The sequence below is a fragment of the Phlebotomus papatasi genome, chromosome 1 (genome assembly GCF_024763615.1).
Source record: "Phlebotomus papatasi isolate M1 chromosome 1, Ppap_2.1, whole genome shotgun sequence".
In the NCBI taxonomy this organism is placed as follows: Eukaryota; Metazoa; Arthropoda; class Insecta; order Diptera; family Psychodidae; genus Phlebotomus; species Phlebotomus papatasi.
In genome coordinates this window covers 38,697,961-38,711,473 of record NC_077222.1, presented here as the reverse complement: position 1 = coordinate 38,711,473, position 13,513 = coordinate 38,697,961, and the positions used below count along the sequence as shown (strand labels likewise).

The following is a 13,513-nucleotide window of genomic DNA, read 5'->3' as shown; positions in this document are numbered from 1 at the left end:
TTGGTATGCAGTACTTAGTTTTCTTTTTATTTTTGCAGTATCCCTTGTAAATTAATACACAAATTCACTTTTTTTTTTAATTCAAAATACTTTTTTTTCTCAAATTTGCTATTTGCTATTTTCTCTCAGATTGGAATCTTCCAAACTGCTAATCCTTCCAAGAAATTCAGATTCTTTTACAGGGCTGAAGAATTAAAAGAATCATGTATCCTTCATTGCGAGTACAAAGTTTATGAGTTTATTAGCACTAGATATTATAGATTCATTACGAAGAATAAAAGAACGTCATTAATAAAAATTACTGAAACGATTATTGCCTATGATAAAACTATCGAGATTAAAAAAAATGTATATGAAGGAGTTTGGAAAACATAAATAAATTGTATTGGAAAACAACTAATAACCTTAGATAAACCTTTTTTTTTTGTTATTTTCTTAATGTCAATCTTAATCACAATCAAGATGTCAACCAGGAATCAAGATATTTGAAGACAAGTTTTATATGAATTGGGTTTTGCGCTTGAGAGAGCTCAAGCGTTTGAAATTCAAAGCTTGAAAGACTGAAAAAAAAGTTTTCATGTCTTATTTTACCAAATTGGATCAAATTAGGAGATATAAGATAAATATAACGTTTCGAATTTCGTAAATTTTATTTTATTGAAAATTCGTTTTTTTTTATTGAAGCCATACCCAAGTCGCATAAGTCAATATAATTTTCTTGTAAAATCTAACCATAGACTAATGGTCTCTGCACACTAGAGAAATTTATGTCCATATTGAAGACTTTTTCCTACACAAGCGTAGGGCATTTGCTTCAACATAGGCATAAATTTCTCTACTGTGAAGAGGCCATAAAACACCAAAAATGAATGGAAAAGCGTACCATTAACTCTCTTCTCAACGACATCGTGACGTAGATGTTGTATCTTATAATTACTTGGCACGTCAGTCATCATTGTACTCTGCCTAGAAAATAGAAGTCTTAAAGGCTTCGCACACACTTTGGTTTAAACACTTCATATATTTTTTTCGATTAAATCGGATGTATTTGGAGCGTCAAAAGGATTGTAGTACTCCACGAGAGCATCCCAAAAAACCATATTTTTTTTTAATTTTGATAATTAGAACCAAAGATATGGCTATTTGAAAATTTAATTTTTGACCCCTTCTAGCTCAGGTCAGGGAGTTCGGGGTACTTATTTTTTTAATTAAAAGCTCTTTGGTCCAGCTATAACATACTAAAATTTGAGATCGATCGATGATATAGGCGCTGTGTTATTGAGAAAATAAAATTAAAGATTGTTCCAAAATTGTGGAAGGAGGTCAGATGGAGGGTTGGATCTTACATCACCAGCTTCTAGCAACCTTTCGATATTTAACCTTTGCTGAAAACCTCTTGTCGATATCTCTTTCCGTTCTCTCTCCAGAAGCATATATACTCCGGTCGGGAAGGGTACAGGACAGGACGTCCACGAAAATCAATTTTTAGCGCATATGATATTCGTGATCTATGATTATCAAAACGTTTAAATTCAAAATTTGGGCTCGATTTTACATAGGTCGGATTTCACCTCGGACCACAAATGATGAGATTGTAAAGAATCTCAGCTAATAATCTCGCCGATCCAAAGTAATGAAGTAATCTATTCATTCATTCATTCATTCATTTTCAACCGCTTATCCCTATTGAAGTCGCGGGCCCATGACACCAAGGTTAACAGCCCACGCCTGTCGGTCCTCCGCCACTTCAGGAAGATGTTCGAGTTCGATCCCAAGGAAGATCCTGAATTTGATTCAGCCACCTTGTCCTAGGCCTGCCTCGAGGTCGAGGTCCCCTCACAATGGCTTGCATAGCTTTTCTGGGGAATCTTATGAAGTAATCTAATTATTTCATTTCATTTTGCTTCAGTTTTATATTGATTCAGCAATATTTGAATAGTTATAGAAAAAGATTGTAAAGAATCCCAGCTAACATATTAAATTATGCAATAAATCTGTAAGATATTATTATACACCATTTTCTGATTTTTTTTTCTTATAAAAACTGCACCAAGTAAATTAGAACTCAGTTTACTGCCAACTATGAAGAACTTAGTTGTTTATGTGATTTCTTTATTTTGCCTTGTAAGTATTATATATCAAAAAAATTTTGTTCAATTGCAATTTTTATTATGAATATTCTCATTTGCTTCAGATTGGAATCTGCCAAGCTGCTATTCCTTCTGTAAAATGCAGGCAGGATTTCGAGGCTAAAAAACTACCTGAAGAATGTATCCTTTACTGTGAGTACGAAGCTTACGGATTTACAAATTTGAAATATAACATCAAGCCGAAACACGTAAGATTAGTAAAATTTTGCTGAAATTAAAAATATTTTAAAAATCTATTTTTAAATTTCAGATCGATAAATTCCTGGCAGTTCTAACGAAATATAAAGTCGTGAACGGAGAAAATAGAAAGGAATTTGAGAAGGTTTTCAAAAAATGCGCAGATTTAGCTTTAGCAAAATATTCTACCCGAAATTGTGAAACAATTAACTACTACTATACATGCATTACGTATGCAACGGATGACGATTTGATAATTGATGGAAAATTCCAAAATGCCATTGACGCGTATGATAAGACTGTCAAAGCATAAATTGTGAATGATGTTTACTTAAAACTACAGAAACGTATATTAAAGTGCATGAAAAAACTTGAAACTTGTTATTTTAGTTGGTAATTCAGGGAAAAGTCTCAGCCAGCTGAAGGCTTGCCGGATTTCGAGAGGAAGTGCAAATCACCGCCCGATAAAGAGATAAAATTGAAGGAACACTTAGAGACTTGAGCAAAGAAAGTAAATAAAATAAAAGATGAGAAAATTCGTAATAATTGTAGGACAATCACCAGATATTATAGAAGCATTGTTAGAGATACAACACTTATTGCATTTGACAAAATATGCAAATGCTATTATTGCTCATGATAAAACGTTTGATATAAAAATGATGTACAAAATTGTTGGGAACACCTAACTATATCTGAAGAATAAATAAAGTCTAAATCAAGAAATTTATAGTTTACTTTATCACAAGAGCTCTTATCCCTTAAAATTCCACTCAAAAATCCTACATAAACGATCAGAAGTGACTCAATAGATCTTAATTTTACGAGCTTTGACAAATTTTATAAATGAAAAATCAAAAAAAAAACTCTTACCCTCTTATCGCGTTCGAAATTTGCTAAAATGTGTATAGGGTAATGTGGTACAAGTTGGACAATAAATGGTACAATTTGGACAGGGCTTTTTTTCTTGATAAATTTAGTACTTCGTTTTTATTTGTATATTTTTAATGATTTAGTTTTATAATTGGGTACCTTGCGCTTAAAAACAAATTTTGTACTGTATTTATCAAGAAAAAAACCATGTCCAACTTGTACCGGCGAATTGTCCAACTTACTATGTCCAACTTATATTACTTTACCCTAGTCTAGCCAGTATCTAATTAATTACATTACGAATAAGCATATGAATGACTAGTCTTTCCCGGCCGAAAGTCTTAGAAATATCGATTTGCAGTTATGCTAACTATTAGGTGAAAATTGCAACGTGATACACCTCCAACGCCCCCCCCCACATTTCCTTCCGCCATTTTGAAAACTCTCCGTTTTTCTTTTATCAATGGATACGCTCCTATGGCATCGATCGGGTTCAAATTTTTGTATGATGTAGCTGTGTATTATATGTATCTTCCTATCAAACAATATGAGATGGAAAAGCGTTCCAGGCACGGCGAAGTGCTCAAACTCATGACTTTGATGCTGTAACTCAAAAGAAAATTTGAATTATTTACCGTTTATCGGTTCATAACCGATTTGAACTTATTTAGGAATCATTCAAAAGATCGACCAAAGTAGCTGAACAGTTATAGAATTGATTATTTTTGAATATTATTGAATTAAAATAGAGTGATAGGGGTGATAGGAGTAATAGAATTGAACCTGTTCAGACTTCTCAGAAACTCCAAGACCTCTCTAGAACCTTTTAAAAATCGCGTTATTGGAATTGGTATTTCCGTATATGGCCGAAATGTCCGTATATGGAACCTTTAAAAAATATATTAAAAACAAATTTAAAAAAAAATAGAAGGCGTAAGAAATCACACCTAAAATCGAAAGATGTATTTTTCGATTCCAAAAAAACATGGTTTTGAATATGTGGGGGGAAATGATGGGCATAGATTGTAATACTCCGATTTTCTCAGTCCTCAAATTGGTCTGTCTTTCATTAGGAAAGTGTTTTGAAGATCCCTGATTTTGAAAACGATAATCCTGCATTTTCGGGTCCTGCCGACCGTCCGTACGTAGTATACAATATCCCCAGTTTGAGTAGAGGTATATTCATATATTTTTTTTACGTATCTATTAGCACGTTTGACAATTTATAAGCTATTAGTTTCTTGAAAATCCGATTATAAACCGGTTTTTATGGTTTTCCTCGAGATCTGCTTATACAATTTGAACCATTTTATGTTCATGTTGTGGTGCTACTTGAATAAACCAATTAAAATAAACTTGTAGATTGCTCCATAACTTCTCGGGATATTTAAAGTTAGAATGCGATTTTAAGAAATTGTGTTCATCGCGGCAGGTTTAAAAAAACGGGAAAAGCGGCGTGGGACATGGTTTTGCGTTTACTCTCTTTCTGTCTTTCTCTCTGCTCAGACACTTTTATGCATTTTTCATTGAATTTTCCACATTTTCAAGTGATATTTCGCACATCTCGAACCTAAGGGAGGCTCTAGTAATGTTTGAGGCATCTATTCTCATAGTTTCCGTGAAAATTGTCTTTAAAGTTTTTCAGATACTTTTATGCATATCTCTTCTAATTTCCCGCATTAATAACGATAACGATGTTACATAGAGTTTAAGTATTTATTAAACAAAATTTACAATGGAGGAATTGCACCTTTAGGTCCCCTTTAGGTCACCAGGAATTTTTCTGGCGTTAAAGGTGTTCGGATTTCATCCAGTGAGCTTCACTGCACTTGCTTCCACGGGCATGGGACTGACAACCTAATCCCGTATAAGAAAAAAAAATAATAATGCATGTCTAGAAATCCCCTTGCGGGAAGGCCTAGTTCCTTCATGGAATGTTGTGCCAGCATTATTACTATTATTATTATTATAATCGCACCTATATAAGCTCATCTAAGCTTATTACTGGGCTTGTTGACATTATGTTATTGCGCTAACTCTGTTTCAGTTTTTCTGAATTTTACAATATTTAAATAGCTAGAAAACAGCTGAAATAATATTACAAAATGAATCAGTATCACGTTCGCAATTTTTCTTCAGATTTGTTCTTATAAAAGCTGAAACAGCGGAAAATAATTCACTTTAAATCTAATCATGAAATACTTCGTTGTTGCTTTGATTTCTGCAGTATTCTTTGTAAGTATTGATGTTTTTTTTTTAATTTTTATTTTTAAAATTTATTTATTACTTATCTATTTATTTATTACTATTTCTCGAATTGGCTCTAGATTGGAATCTGCCAAGCTCTCAATCCTTCTAGGAAATGTAGGTTAGACTACAAAGATAAGGTCATATCTGAATCATGCATCCTTCACTGTGAGTACAAAGCTTACGGATTTGCCAATGATAAATACGACATCAAGAGGAAACAAGTAAAACCAACAAAATTTTACAGTAAATACATATGTAATATGGTAATACTGATTTCTCTGTTAATTCCAGATCGACCAATTCGTTGATGTTCTAATTAATGGAAAAGCCGTGGCCAGTGATAAGAGGCAAAAATTGGAGAATCTTTTAAGAGGATGCGCAAACAAAGCAAGAGACAAGAATCCCAAACTTGGATGCCATACAAGTATTGACTATTACAGATGCATTGTTGCTGATCAAAAATTGATCAACTACAGCAAATTTGTAGGTGCTATTATTGCCCATGATAAAAAAATCAATTTAAATTAATATACTAAATGTACAAAAAATCTAATTGCTTCTGAAAATCTATCAATAAAATGAATAGAAAAACTTAAAACTTGAAATTTTTATCTCTATCTGGAAATTTGATCCTAAGTTATTGAAAGAATGAATTAACTAAAAGTTCATTCCCGACAGCAAATTTGATATTAATGGCTCTCATAAAAAAAATGTTCAAAATCGTCTGTGTAGTTTGTGATTAATATAATATGCTAGAGGTTAAGTTAGTTTTAGTTTTTTAAATGCTTAAACTTCATCAAGAAAGCGATTTATTAAATATTATGTATAATCTGTCGATTTTTTCACCTTCCAAAATTTCCACTTTCCATCTTCCGAGGATCACTTTTCTGAACATATCTTTGCGTTTCAGATGATTTCAAGGAACGTCACGCTTTGCCCGTATTATCGGTTAAGTCGTTCCCAGGGTTACAGGTCAAATGGTTGAAGATAGCGACTTCACTTCGCGTTGATCTGGCATTTAGTGATGGATTTTTTTGAAAAACCATAATCCATAAACTGTCACATAGTATTTTTATTATTTGTTGCGGACCTTTTTTCAGAAATGCCGCTAAATTTAAATTTTGCGGGATTTTTGGGACACTCTAATAATAAATCGGTTGAAATCGGTTGGGAACCGGTAAACTTAAAAACAAATAGCTCTGTGTACAAAACATTGCCTCTTGAATATTGTGCTTGTCTCCATGAATTGTACTATTAAAAAGATATTTATAAAACATAGAGATAGATAAATGATGCTAACCTACAATTTTGAGGTCTAAATAAGATGTTCAAGTTCGTAAATCTAGGGCGCTTTGTCACCCCTATAATACAAGTGATTCAGTGATAAATACTATCTCTTACTTTCTATATACTATAAAGTGGGGCGAAGGCTATCCTAAATTACGTAACTCTCTACCAGCTAACACGTGAATTTATTGACATTGTGTTGTTGGGTAAACTCGATTTCAGTTTTTTCCTGATCCAACAGTATTTAAATAGTTAGATAGAAAACAGATGAAATAATATTACACAATAATTCATTAGATTTTCTCTTATAAAATTTAAAACAGCAGAAAATAATTCAGTTTAACACTAACCATGAAGTATTTTGTTGTTGCTCTGATTTCTGTGGTGTTCTTTGTAAGTACTGACGTTTTTATTTATCAGTTTTAAAATTATAAGTAAATATTTTTCAATTTTTCTGCAGATTGGAATCTCACAAGGTGCTACTCCTGCTCTTAAATGCAGGGAGGAAAGCAAAACTAAGGGTTTGAAAGAATCATGCACTCTTCATTGCCAATACAAGGCTTACGGATTTGTCAACGATAAATACGAAATCAAAAGGAAACACGTGAGATTACCGAAATTTTACTGAAAATGATGATTTTGATTTCTTTTTTAATTCCAGAGGAACAAATTGGCTGAATTTTTAATAAATGGGAATGCCGTGGATAGTGATAATAGGAACAAATTGGATAATCTTTTGAAAAAATGTGTTAAAGAAGCACTAGAGAAATATGAAGATGAAGATCCTAGTTGCTACATAACTTTTTACTATTACATATGTATTAATAAAGATCGCGAAATTATTGACCATAGCAACTTTATACTGGCTATTACTGCTCTCGATAAGACATTCGATATATAAATTTATGTGTAAAAAAGAAAATTTTAATTCATTTGAAAATGCTTCAATAAAATAAAGCTTAAAGCTTAACTTACTTGAATTTGAAAGAATTCTGAGTGTATTCCCTAGGTTTGTTATTGATTCGCAGTGTACTTTTTGGATGGTCAAATATTCTGGAGAATTAGGATTCCCCGTAAGTTATAAACTGCAACCGACAGGTATTCAATTCATCGTTAGGTCCCTCAGATTTCTCGTAAGTTCACCATCGGGTTCTTAAAAAACTATTTTAAGTCTCTATCAATGCGGGTTTACTTTATAACCTTTATGCAAAAAGTTAAACACTGAATGAAATAAGTGTGAACACAAACTAAAAAATCTTCTACTGATCTGCAAGTTTTGACGGATTTAAATCATTTTATGACTTTAGATCTTTCAGTAACCATCCCTCCTCACGTCGTTTCTCGAACGCATCTTGAGTTTTCTAGTGTTTCTAGTAGACTGAACTGTCTTTTAGAGTAATTATTACTTCTAGAAACAATAATAATGGATTTATTATGATTTATAGTTTAAATTATGATTATTAAAAATTTCTCTAAACATCTTATTATATTGAATTATATTAAAAATCTCTTGGTTTTATATCTAATTTCATGATTTATCATATTCCATTAGGTAGGGGAGATCGAAAAATTCAAAATTCAATATCTTCCAAGCTAAAAAAGATAGCGGCTCAATTTTTATTCTATAGATAGCCTCCATAGACCTTCTTCAATGTCGTAGTTTCTTGGAATTCGAACAAGAAATTTGGAAAATAAAAAATATCGAAATTTTTAGCAGTATTTTTCAAATTTTGTGCTTGGAGAAGATATCAATCTTTACCTACTTGTTTTCCAAAATTTATGTACTAATGAATATTTCCTAAATGATTTGGATTCTTTGAATACGAATTCGCTATCTATTTTAGAATTTTACAAAGATTCTTTTCTCCAGAAATCCTTTTATTAAAAATGACCACTTGGGGTAAAAAGTAACAAAAGATATGGAACAAAAAGTAACAAAACCAAAGGAATTTCTGATGTCTCACGGCGAAAAGAAATATCATTGCCATATCTCGCCGCTTGTTGTTTTCATTGGTCAAACGATTTGCAGTCTTTCGTGCGTTTTTTTAAAAAAAATAGCTTGAAAAGCGCTTTTTTCGTTCAGATAAAGAAAACTGTGTTTTACAAAGGTGTAGATAAATAATTTTTCATATTTACGAAAGCCCGTAACAAAGCGAATCAACATGATAATACCCCATGCATGGTATTGCCCCAGCATTTTTGAGAATGGTCACAAAATTACCTTTTCGAAACCGGCACGATAAACGCATTTCCTTACAAACTAGAGGAAAATGACTTTCACAAAGTTGTAGAGCGGTAAATTTCCTATAAAACTGCGCTAAATAGAAATTTTTGGGGCGCACGAGTAGCTTGTAAAAAAATATCTGTTTTGTGACTTTTGCCCCAGTCTCCCCTACTCCTTCGGAAAATATTTAATTGGGACTTTCACCGACTTGATTATTCTAGTGCTAAATAGATTTATTAATACATATTGAATATTTTCCAAAAGACAGAAATTCATAAACATTAAATATTCTTTTTAAACCATACTGGTGTATAAAGCCAAATTCAGCATAATAATCAAATTATATAGGCAATGATGAATCAGTACATATTATGAGAAAAAAATTAAAAAGATGATATCCCTAAATAGCATTTTACATAATATTCTAAAAACCTAATAAGGTCACCCTCTTTACATTATTTTTGGAGGAATTTCTCATTTTATGAAAGATTTCGGCACAAAGAGGTAAAATGAGGACCAAAAAATTGCACCTGGCCCAGCTTTTTTCACTAATTACCTCATTGCTCATCATTATTATCTTCAATGCTTGAACCTAGGCTCAACATTGAAATTCAGACTTTCTTGGTGGAAAATCTTCGAGAAAAAATCCCCCTGTTTATAATTAATTAGGAATGTTTTGAGTTCATTTTAAACCCCTTTTACAACAGATATCACAAAAATAGGCATAAATAATTTTCCAGTGAGACCTTTGTTGCTAAAAAAAATCATTAAATTGTAATGGTATCAACTTTTGAGAACTCATGTGATATAAATTCAGTTGCAAAAAGTTCTTGCGAAGTCCTTTGACACTCTGAATTCTTTAGAAATGTACAAAAAGTTTTAAAGGTAAAAAGGAGTTTCTTACTTGGATTATTGTCTTCAAATTGACATTGTGAACCTCTGACGGTGACGTTTTTGCTTCTCCATGTGAACTCCTGGATGTAGGGACAATGATCTGCTAGTGACACGGAACCCCCATAGAATTTCTCCTCGCCAGTAGCAACATGAGCGATACTGTCAAAATTCTGCAGACAATTCACAATTAAATTTTGTACCATTCATATTTGATTGTCATCAAAGGGGAAAATATCTAATATTCATTTGTTATTAATTTTAAATTATTTTTGATATTAGAAATAATTGGGAGCATTTGCAATTACAAAGGCATTTTAAATTCTATAATATATAAAGATTAAAAAATTCTAAATACAAATTGGTATATTAATTAGGTAAGTTCGCGGAATTTGATTTTTTCAGAAGTATATCTCAACTGAAAGTACACTTATATAACACTCAATTCACACAAAAATATCGTTAATAAAGGATCGAAACTTAAGATTTTCACTCGGATTTTCTGACTAAATTCTCTTACAAAGTTAAGAAATTTTATAAAATTCCACGTCAATAAGATGTTAAAGAGCTAGGATGGAGTAACCACATATCGCCACTTTTAGGAAAATGTGAAATTAATTTTTTATAGCCTTTGAACCCTTATTTATAAAGTAATTCAAATTTAACACAAAGTTACTTAAATGCATTGTCTCTAGATTTATCAAACCAATAGTCCTCTAATTAAACTCTGAACAACTTTAAAAAAAATCAGTGATAACCACTTCGTTGCCACTTTTTACCACTTTTCGCCAAGTTTGTAACTACTTCTCGCCACTCACTTGAAAAGGTTCTAACTCGATTATTTTGGGTAATATTTATGCAAAGAACACATTAATTATTTCTTTTTCCTCATAATTACCTTATTATTACTCACTTTAAATTATTTTTCTTCGATTTTATTTGAGAAATCAAATTATTAGACTATTGCAGAAAGTAAACGATTCAGATTTTACAATCCGTTTAATGTAATAATTTAAAATTTTTGCAAGTTGTCCATAAGTGTAGACTCCACCCTAATTCAATTGAATTTCATATAACAATTAGTTATCGGTTCAAACCTATTGGAACCGGTTTATACTTCTCAAAAGAAGAACCAAACAGCTTTCCAAACAGCCCAAACATGAGCCCATTGGGTTGAGAAATATGCTTTCCGGAGCCTTTATAGCTGAGATTCTTAATAGTATCTTAACTAATCCTAACAAAATGTCATGTTCTCCGATAGGGCCCAAACTTGCCACACACGAGGTGTATGAATACTACTGAGAAGTAACTCTCTCGTTAAGCAAATACAGCTCAATAGGCTCATCTGGTTTGGAAAGATTAGGACAACCCAGCCTGGAAAGTCTTTAGGGGCGGATTCTACATCTTCGAGGAAAGCAGGACTGATGGCGCGGACCAGGACGCCAGCTCATTAAGGGTGCGGAATTACAGAATAGTGGCGCTTGACATTATCGAGTGGCGACGGGTCCTGAGTCAGGTCAAGACCAGCACTAGGTTGTAGCGCCGGTTAAGTAAGTCTTTAAAAGTAGTTCTTGGTTAAAATACTGAACGCCAAAATTCCGAAAATCCAAATTCCGAATAACCAAAAACCCGAATAAGCAAAATCCCGAAAGGCCAAAATCCCGAACGCTAAAATATTGGCTACTTCAACGATTGCATTCGGATTTTTTTTGTTTTGGGAAATTATTAAACGCATTATCCTCTTTATAATTTCATCCATTCGGGACTAGACCATTAGGGATTTTGGATTTCAGGATTTTGGCTTTTCAGGATTTTGGTTATTTGGGATTTTGGTTATTTGGGATTTTGGTTTCTTGCAATTCCGAACCATTCGAGATTTTGGGTTTTCGGAATTTGGACCAATTCACCTTTTTCATTTTTTTTTCGAATTTTGTCTTTCAGGATTTTTATTTTTCGGGATGCTAACTTTTGGGATTATCCCTTTCTTAATTAGTCCTAATTAATAGAAGACTTAAACGCGAACTTAGTGTTTATGTTGTTGAAGTTTTCTAAGTCTACATATATTTTTATTAGAATTAGTTTAAAAGTGAGGCATTTATTCTACAATTTGACATTTTTATGAGTCAAGAATTTAATTCTTCAAAACTTTATATTAATGCAGTAACACTGTATTTGAAACCGGTCTTCGGTAATTAAATTTATTCGAAGAATTTTGAAATTTGTCGATTTGAAGTTTTTTATGTTTTTAACTAAATAGCAAAATAAAGCCTATGGAGGAAGCTGTACGTTGAATTCTGTTTGAAAGTTTCCTGCATGAATTTCTTTTAGGTTAGGTGAAACATAACCTCAAATTCAGAACTTACTACAGTAGAATCTCGCTATAGTCCACAATTTATCGACCGTTGATTTCAAAACACTGATTTTATGTTAGGTTATGTTTTTTGTACGCAAGAAGCATAATTATTTTAATATTTTTGGCAAACTTTATTGAATAGTTGTGATAATTGTGATCCATAATGAAGAGAGCGAACACAAGTACCACAATCGCAAAGAAAGTGGAAGCCGTCTAGCAATTTCAATACTTAAAGTCGTTGATAATTTTAAAAAATTACATGGACTATAGTGCGACCCAAGTGTCAAATCTGAAACCAAATATGGACTATAACAAGACTCTACTGTACAGTAGACTCTCGCTCAATCGGCTCTTTTTCAATCGAGCGAAAAATTTTGTGGACAATTTTCACGTTTAATTATGAAGCTAATTTGCTCATATTTACTGTAGTTCATCCTATTTTATCGTAATTCTTTATAATTGAGCGGTTTTTGTGGAATTTACAAAGGCTTTGACGCCCAAATCTATCGATTAACCGGATGACATTTTGCCCCATATTCCCGATTGAGAGAGAGTCTACTGTAAATAAGTACTAAACTTACTGAATGAGATATTCAAATCGAACATACAAAATATAATGTATGATTCTCTAAATTCTAGATTGGAATTCAGTTGTCAATTACAGGCTATTATTATAGCTCTTGAAAAAACTCTTGATATTTTGATATGAAATAAAATTGATATTTCAAGGAATTTAATTTTTCCAGAGACTTCTATTCCTTTGCAATTTATTAGATATTCCCCCTTTATTAGTCTTCTATTTTGTCTAAATAAAACTGCACCTTCTATCAATATCTCATTTAAATGGACAATTACTCACCTGATATTCTATGGGCAATGGATAGTCGTGTCGAATTAAATTACACAAGGCCACTGAATTTCTATCGTCGGTACATTCCGTCTGAAGTGGATCTCTTTTGACTTTTGAACAGAATGGATGAATCGTGCGACCTCTGAAAGGAATCCATCAATTTTTCGTTATTACTCCGCGTAAGACATTATGAACAATATGCTTTTCAGCTTTCAAGGTGACACATAGCATTTTGCATATAATAAAATTTTTGTGGTTATAAATACCATGAAAAAAAAAACAATAAGGAAAGCCTACGTCAAAGTTGAAAAAGTAAATCAAACTTAACCACAATAATGCATTTGAAAATTAACTTATCTACTCATCGCCAGTTACCATAAGGTTTCATGTAGGAAATTATTAAAAAAAAAGGTAAAATTTTTATGCTTGCAAAAAATGGTAGTCAAAATTTATTAATA

At 32.2% G+C, this 13,513-nt stretch overlaps 4 protein-coding genes across 5 annotated transcripts in view; 3 read left to right on the top strand and 1 right to left on the bottom strand.

Annotated features, from left to right (window-relative positions):
- LOC129799666 (leishmanolysin-like peptidase) overlaps window positions 1–13,513 on the bottom strand; it is a 99,064-nt gene that overhangs the window by 3,407 nt on the left and 82,144 nt on the right. For both annotated transcript variants that reach the window (XM_055843772.1, XM_055843773.1), the window contains 2 exons: window positions 13,065–13,197; window positions 9,866–10,025 (listed from right to left, as the gene is read on the bottom strand). In XM_055843772.1, coding sequence (XP_055699747.1) covers window positions 9,866–10,025; window positions 13,065–13,197 — 293 coding nt within the window. The remainder of the gene's footprint in view (window positions 1–9,865; window positions 10,026–13,064; window positions 13,198–13,513) is intronic.
- Window positions 2,060–3,059, top strand: LOC129799669 (uncharacterized). The gene is made up of 3 exons (XM_055843777.1): window positions 2,060–2,124; window positions 2,195–2,338; window positions 2,401–3,059. The coding sequence occupies exons 1-3, from the start codon at window positions 2,083–2,085 to the stop codon at window positions 2,638–2,640; spliced, it is 426 nt and encodes a 141-aa protein (XP_055699752.1). The 5' UTR covers window positions 2,060–2,082; the 3' UTR covers window positions 2,641–3,059.
- LOC129799670 (uncharacterized) lies at window positions 5,351–6,048 on the top strand. The gene is made up of 3 exons (XM_055843778.1): window positions 5,351–5,435; window positions 5,528–5,671; window positions 5,742–6,048. The coding sequence occupies exons 1-3, from the start codon at window positions 5,394–5,396 to the stop codon at window positions 5,976–5,978; spliced, it is 423 nt and encodes a 140-aa protein (XP_055699753.1). The 5' UTR covers window positions 5,351–5,393; the 3' UTR covers window positions 5,979–6,048.
- Window positions 6,111–7,707, top strand: LOC129799668 (uncharacterized). The gene is made up of 3 exons (XM_055843775.1): window positions 6,111–7,130; window positions 7,198–7,341; window positions 7,399–7,707. The coding sequence occupies exons 1-3, from the start codon at window positions 7,089–7,091 to the stop codon at window positions 7,636–7,638; spliced, it is 426 nt and encodes a 141-aa protein (XP_055699750.1). The 5' UTR covers window positions 6,111–7,088; the 3' UTR covers window positions 7,639–7,707.

Excerpts from the sequence above, each read along its gene's own strand:
- LOC129799668 (XM_055843775.1), top strand. The coding sequence starts at position 7,089 with ATGAAGTATTTTGTTGTTGCTCTGATTTCTGTGGTGTTCTTT. Across the intron at positions 7,131-7,197 it reads TGATTTCTGTGGTGTTCTTT|ATTGGAATCTCACAAGGTGC; the intron begins GTAAGTACTGAC and ends ATTTTTCTGCAG. Across the intron at positions 7,342-7,398 it reads ACGAAATCAAAAGGAAACAC|AGGAACAAATTGGCTGAATT; the intron begins GTGAGATTACCG and ends TTTTAATTCCAG.
- LOC129799669 (XM_055843777.1), top strand. The coding sequence starts at position 2,083 with ATGAAGAACTTAGTTGTTTATGTGATTTCTTTATTTTGCCTT. Across the intron at positions 2,125-2,194 it reads TGATTTCTTTATTTTGCCTT|ATTGGAATCTGCCAAGCTGC; the intron begins GTAAGTATTATA and ends CATTTGCTTCAG. Across the intron at positions 2,339-2,400 it reads ATAACATCAAGCCGAAACAC|ATCGATAAATTCCTGGCAGT; the intron begins GTAAGATTAGTA and ends TTTAAATTTCAG.
- LOC129799670 (XM_055843778.1), top strand. The coding sequence starts at position 5,394 with ATGAAATACTTCGTTGTTGCTTTGATTTCTGCAGTATTCTTT. Across the intron at positions 5,436-5,527 it reads TGATTTCTGCAGTATTCTTT|ATTGGAATCTGCCAAGCTCT; the intron begins GTAAGTATTGAT and ends AATTGGCTCTAG. Across the intron at positions 5,672-5,741 it reads ACGACATCAAGAGGAAACAA|ATCGACCAATTCGTTGATGT; the intron begins GTAAAACCAACA and ends TGTTAATTCCAG.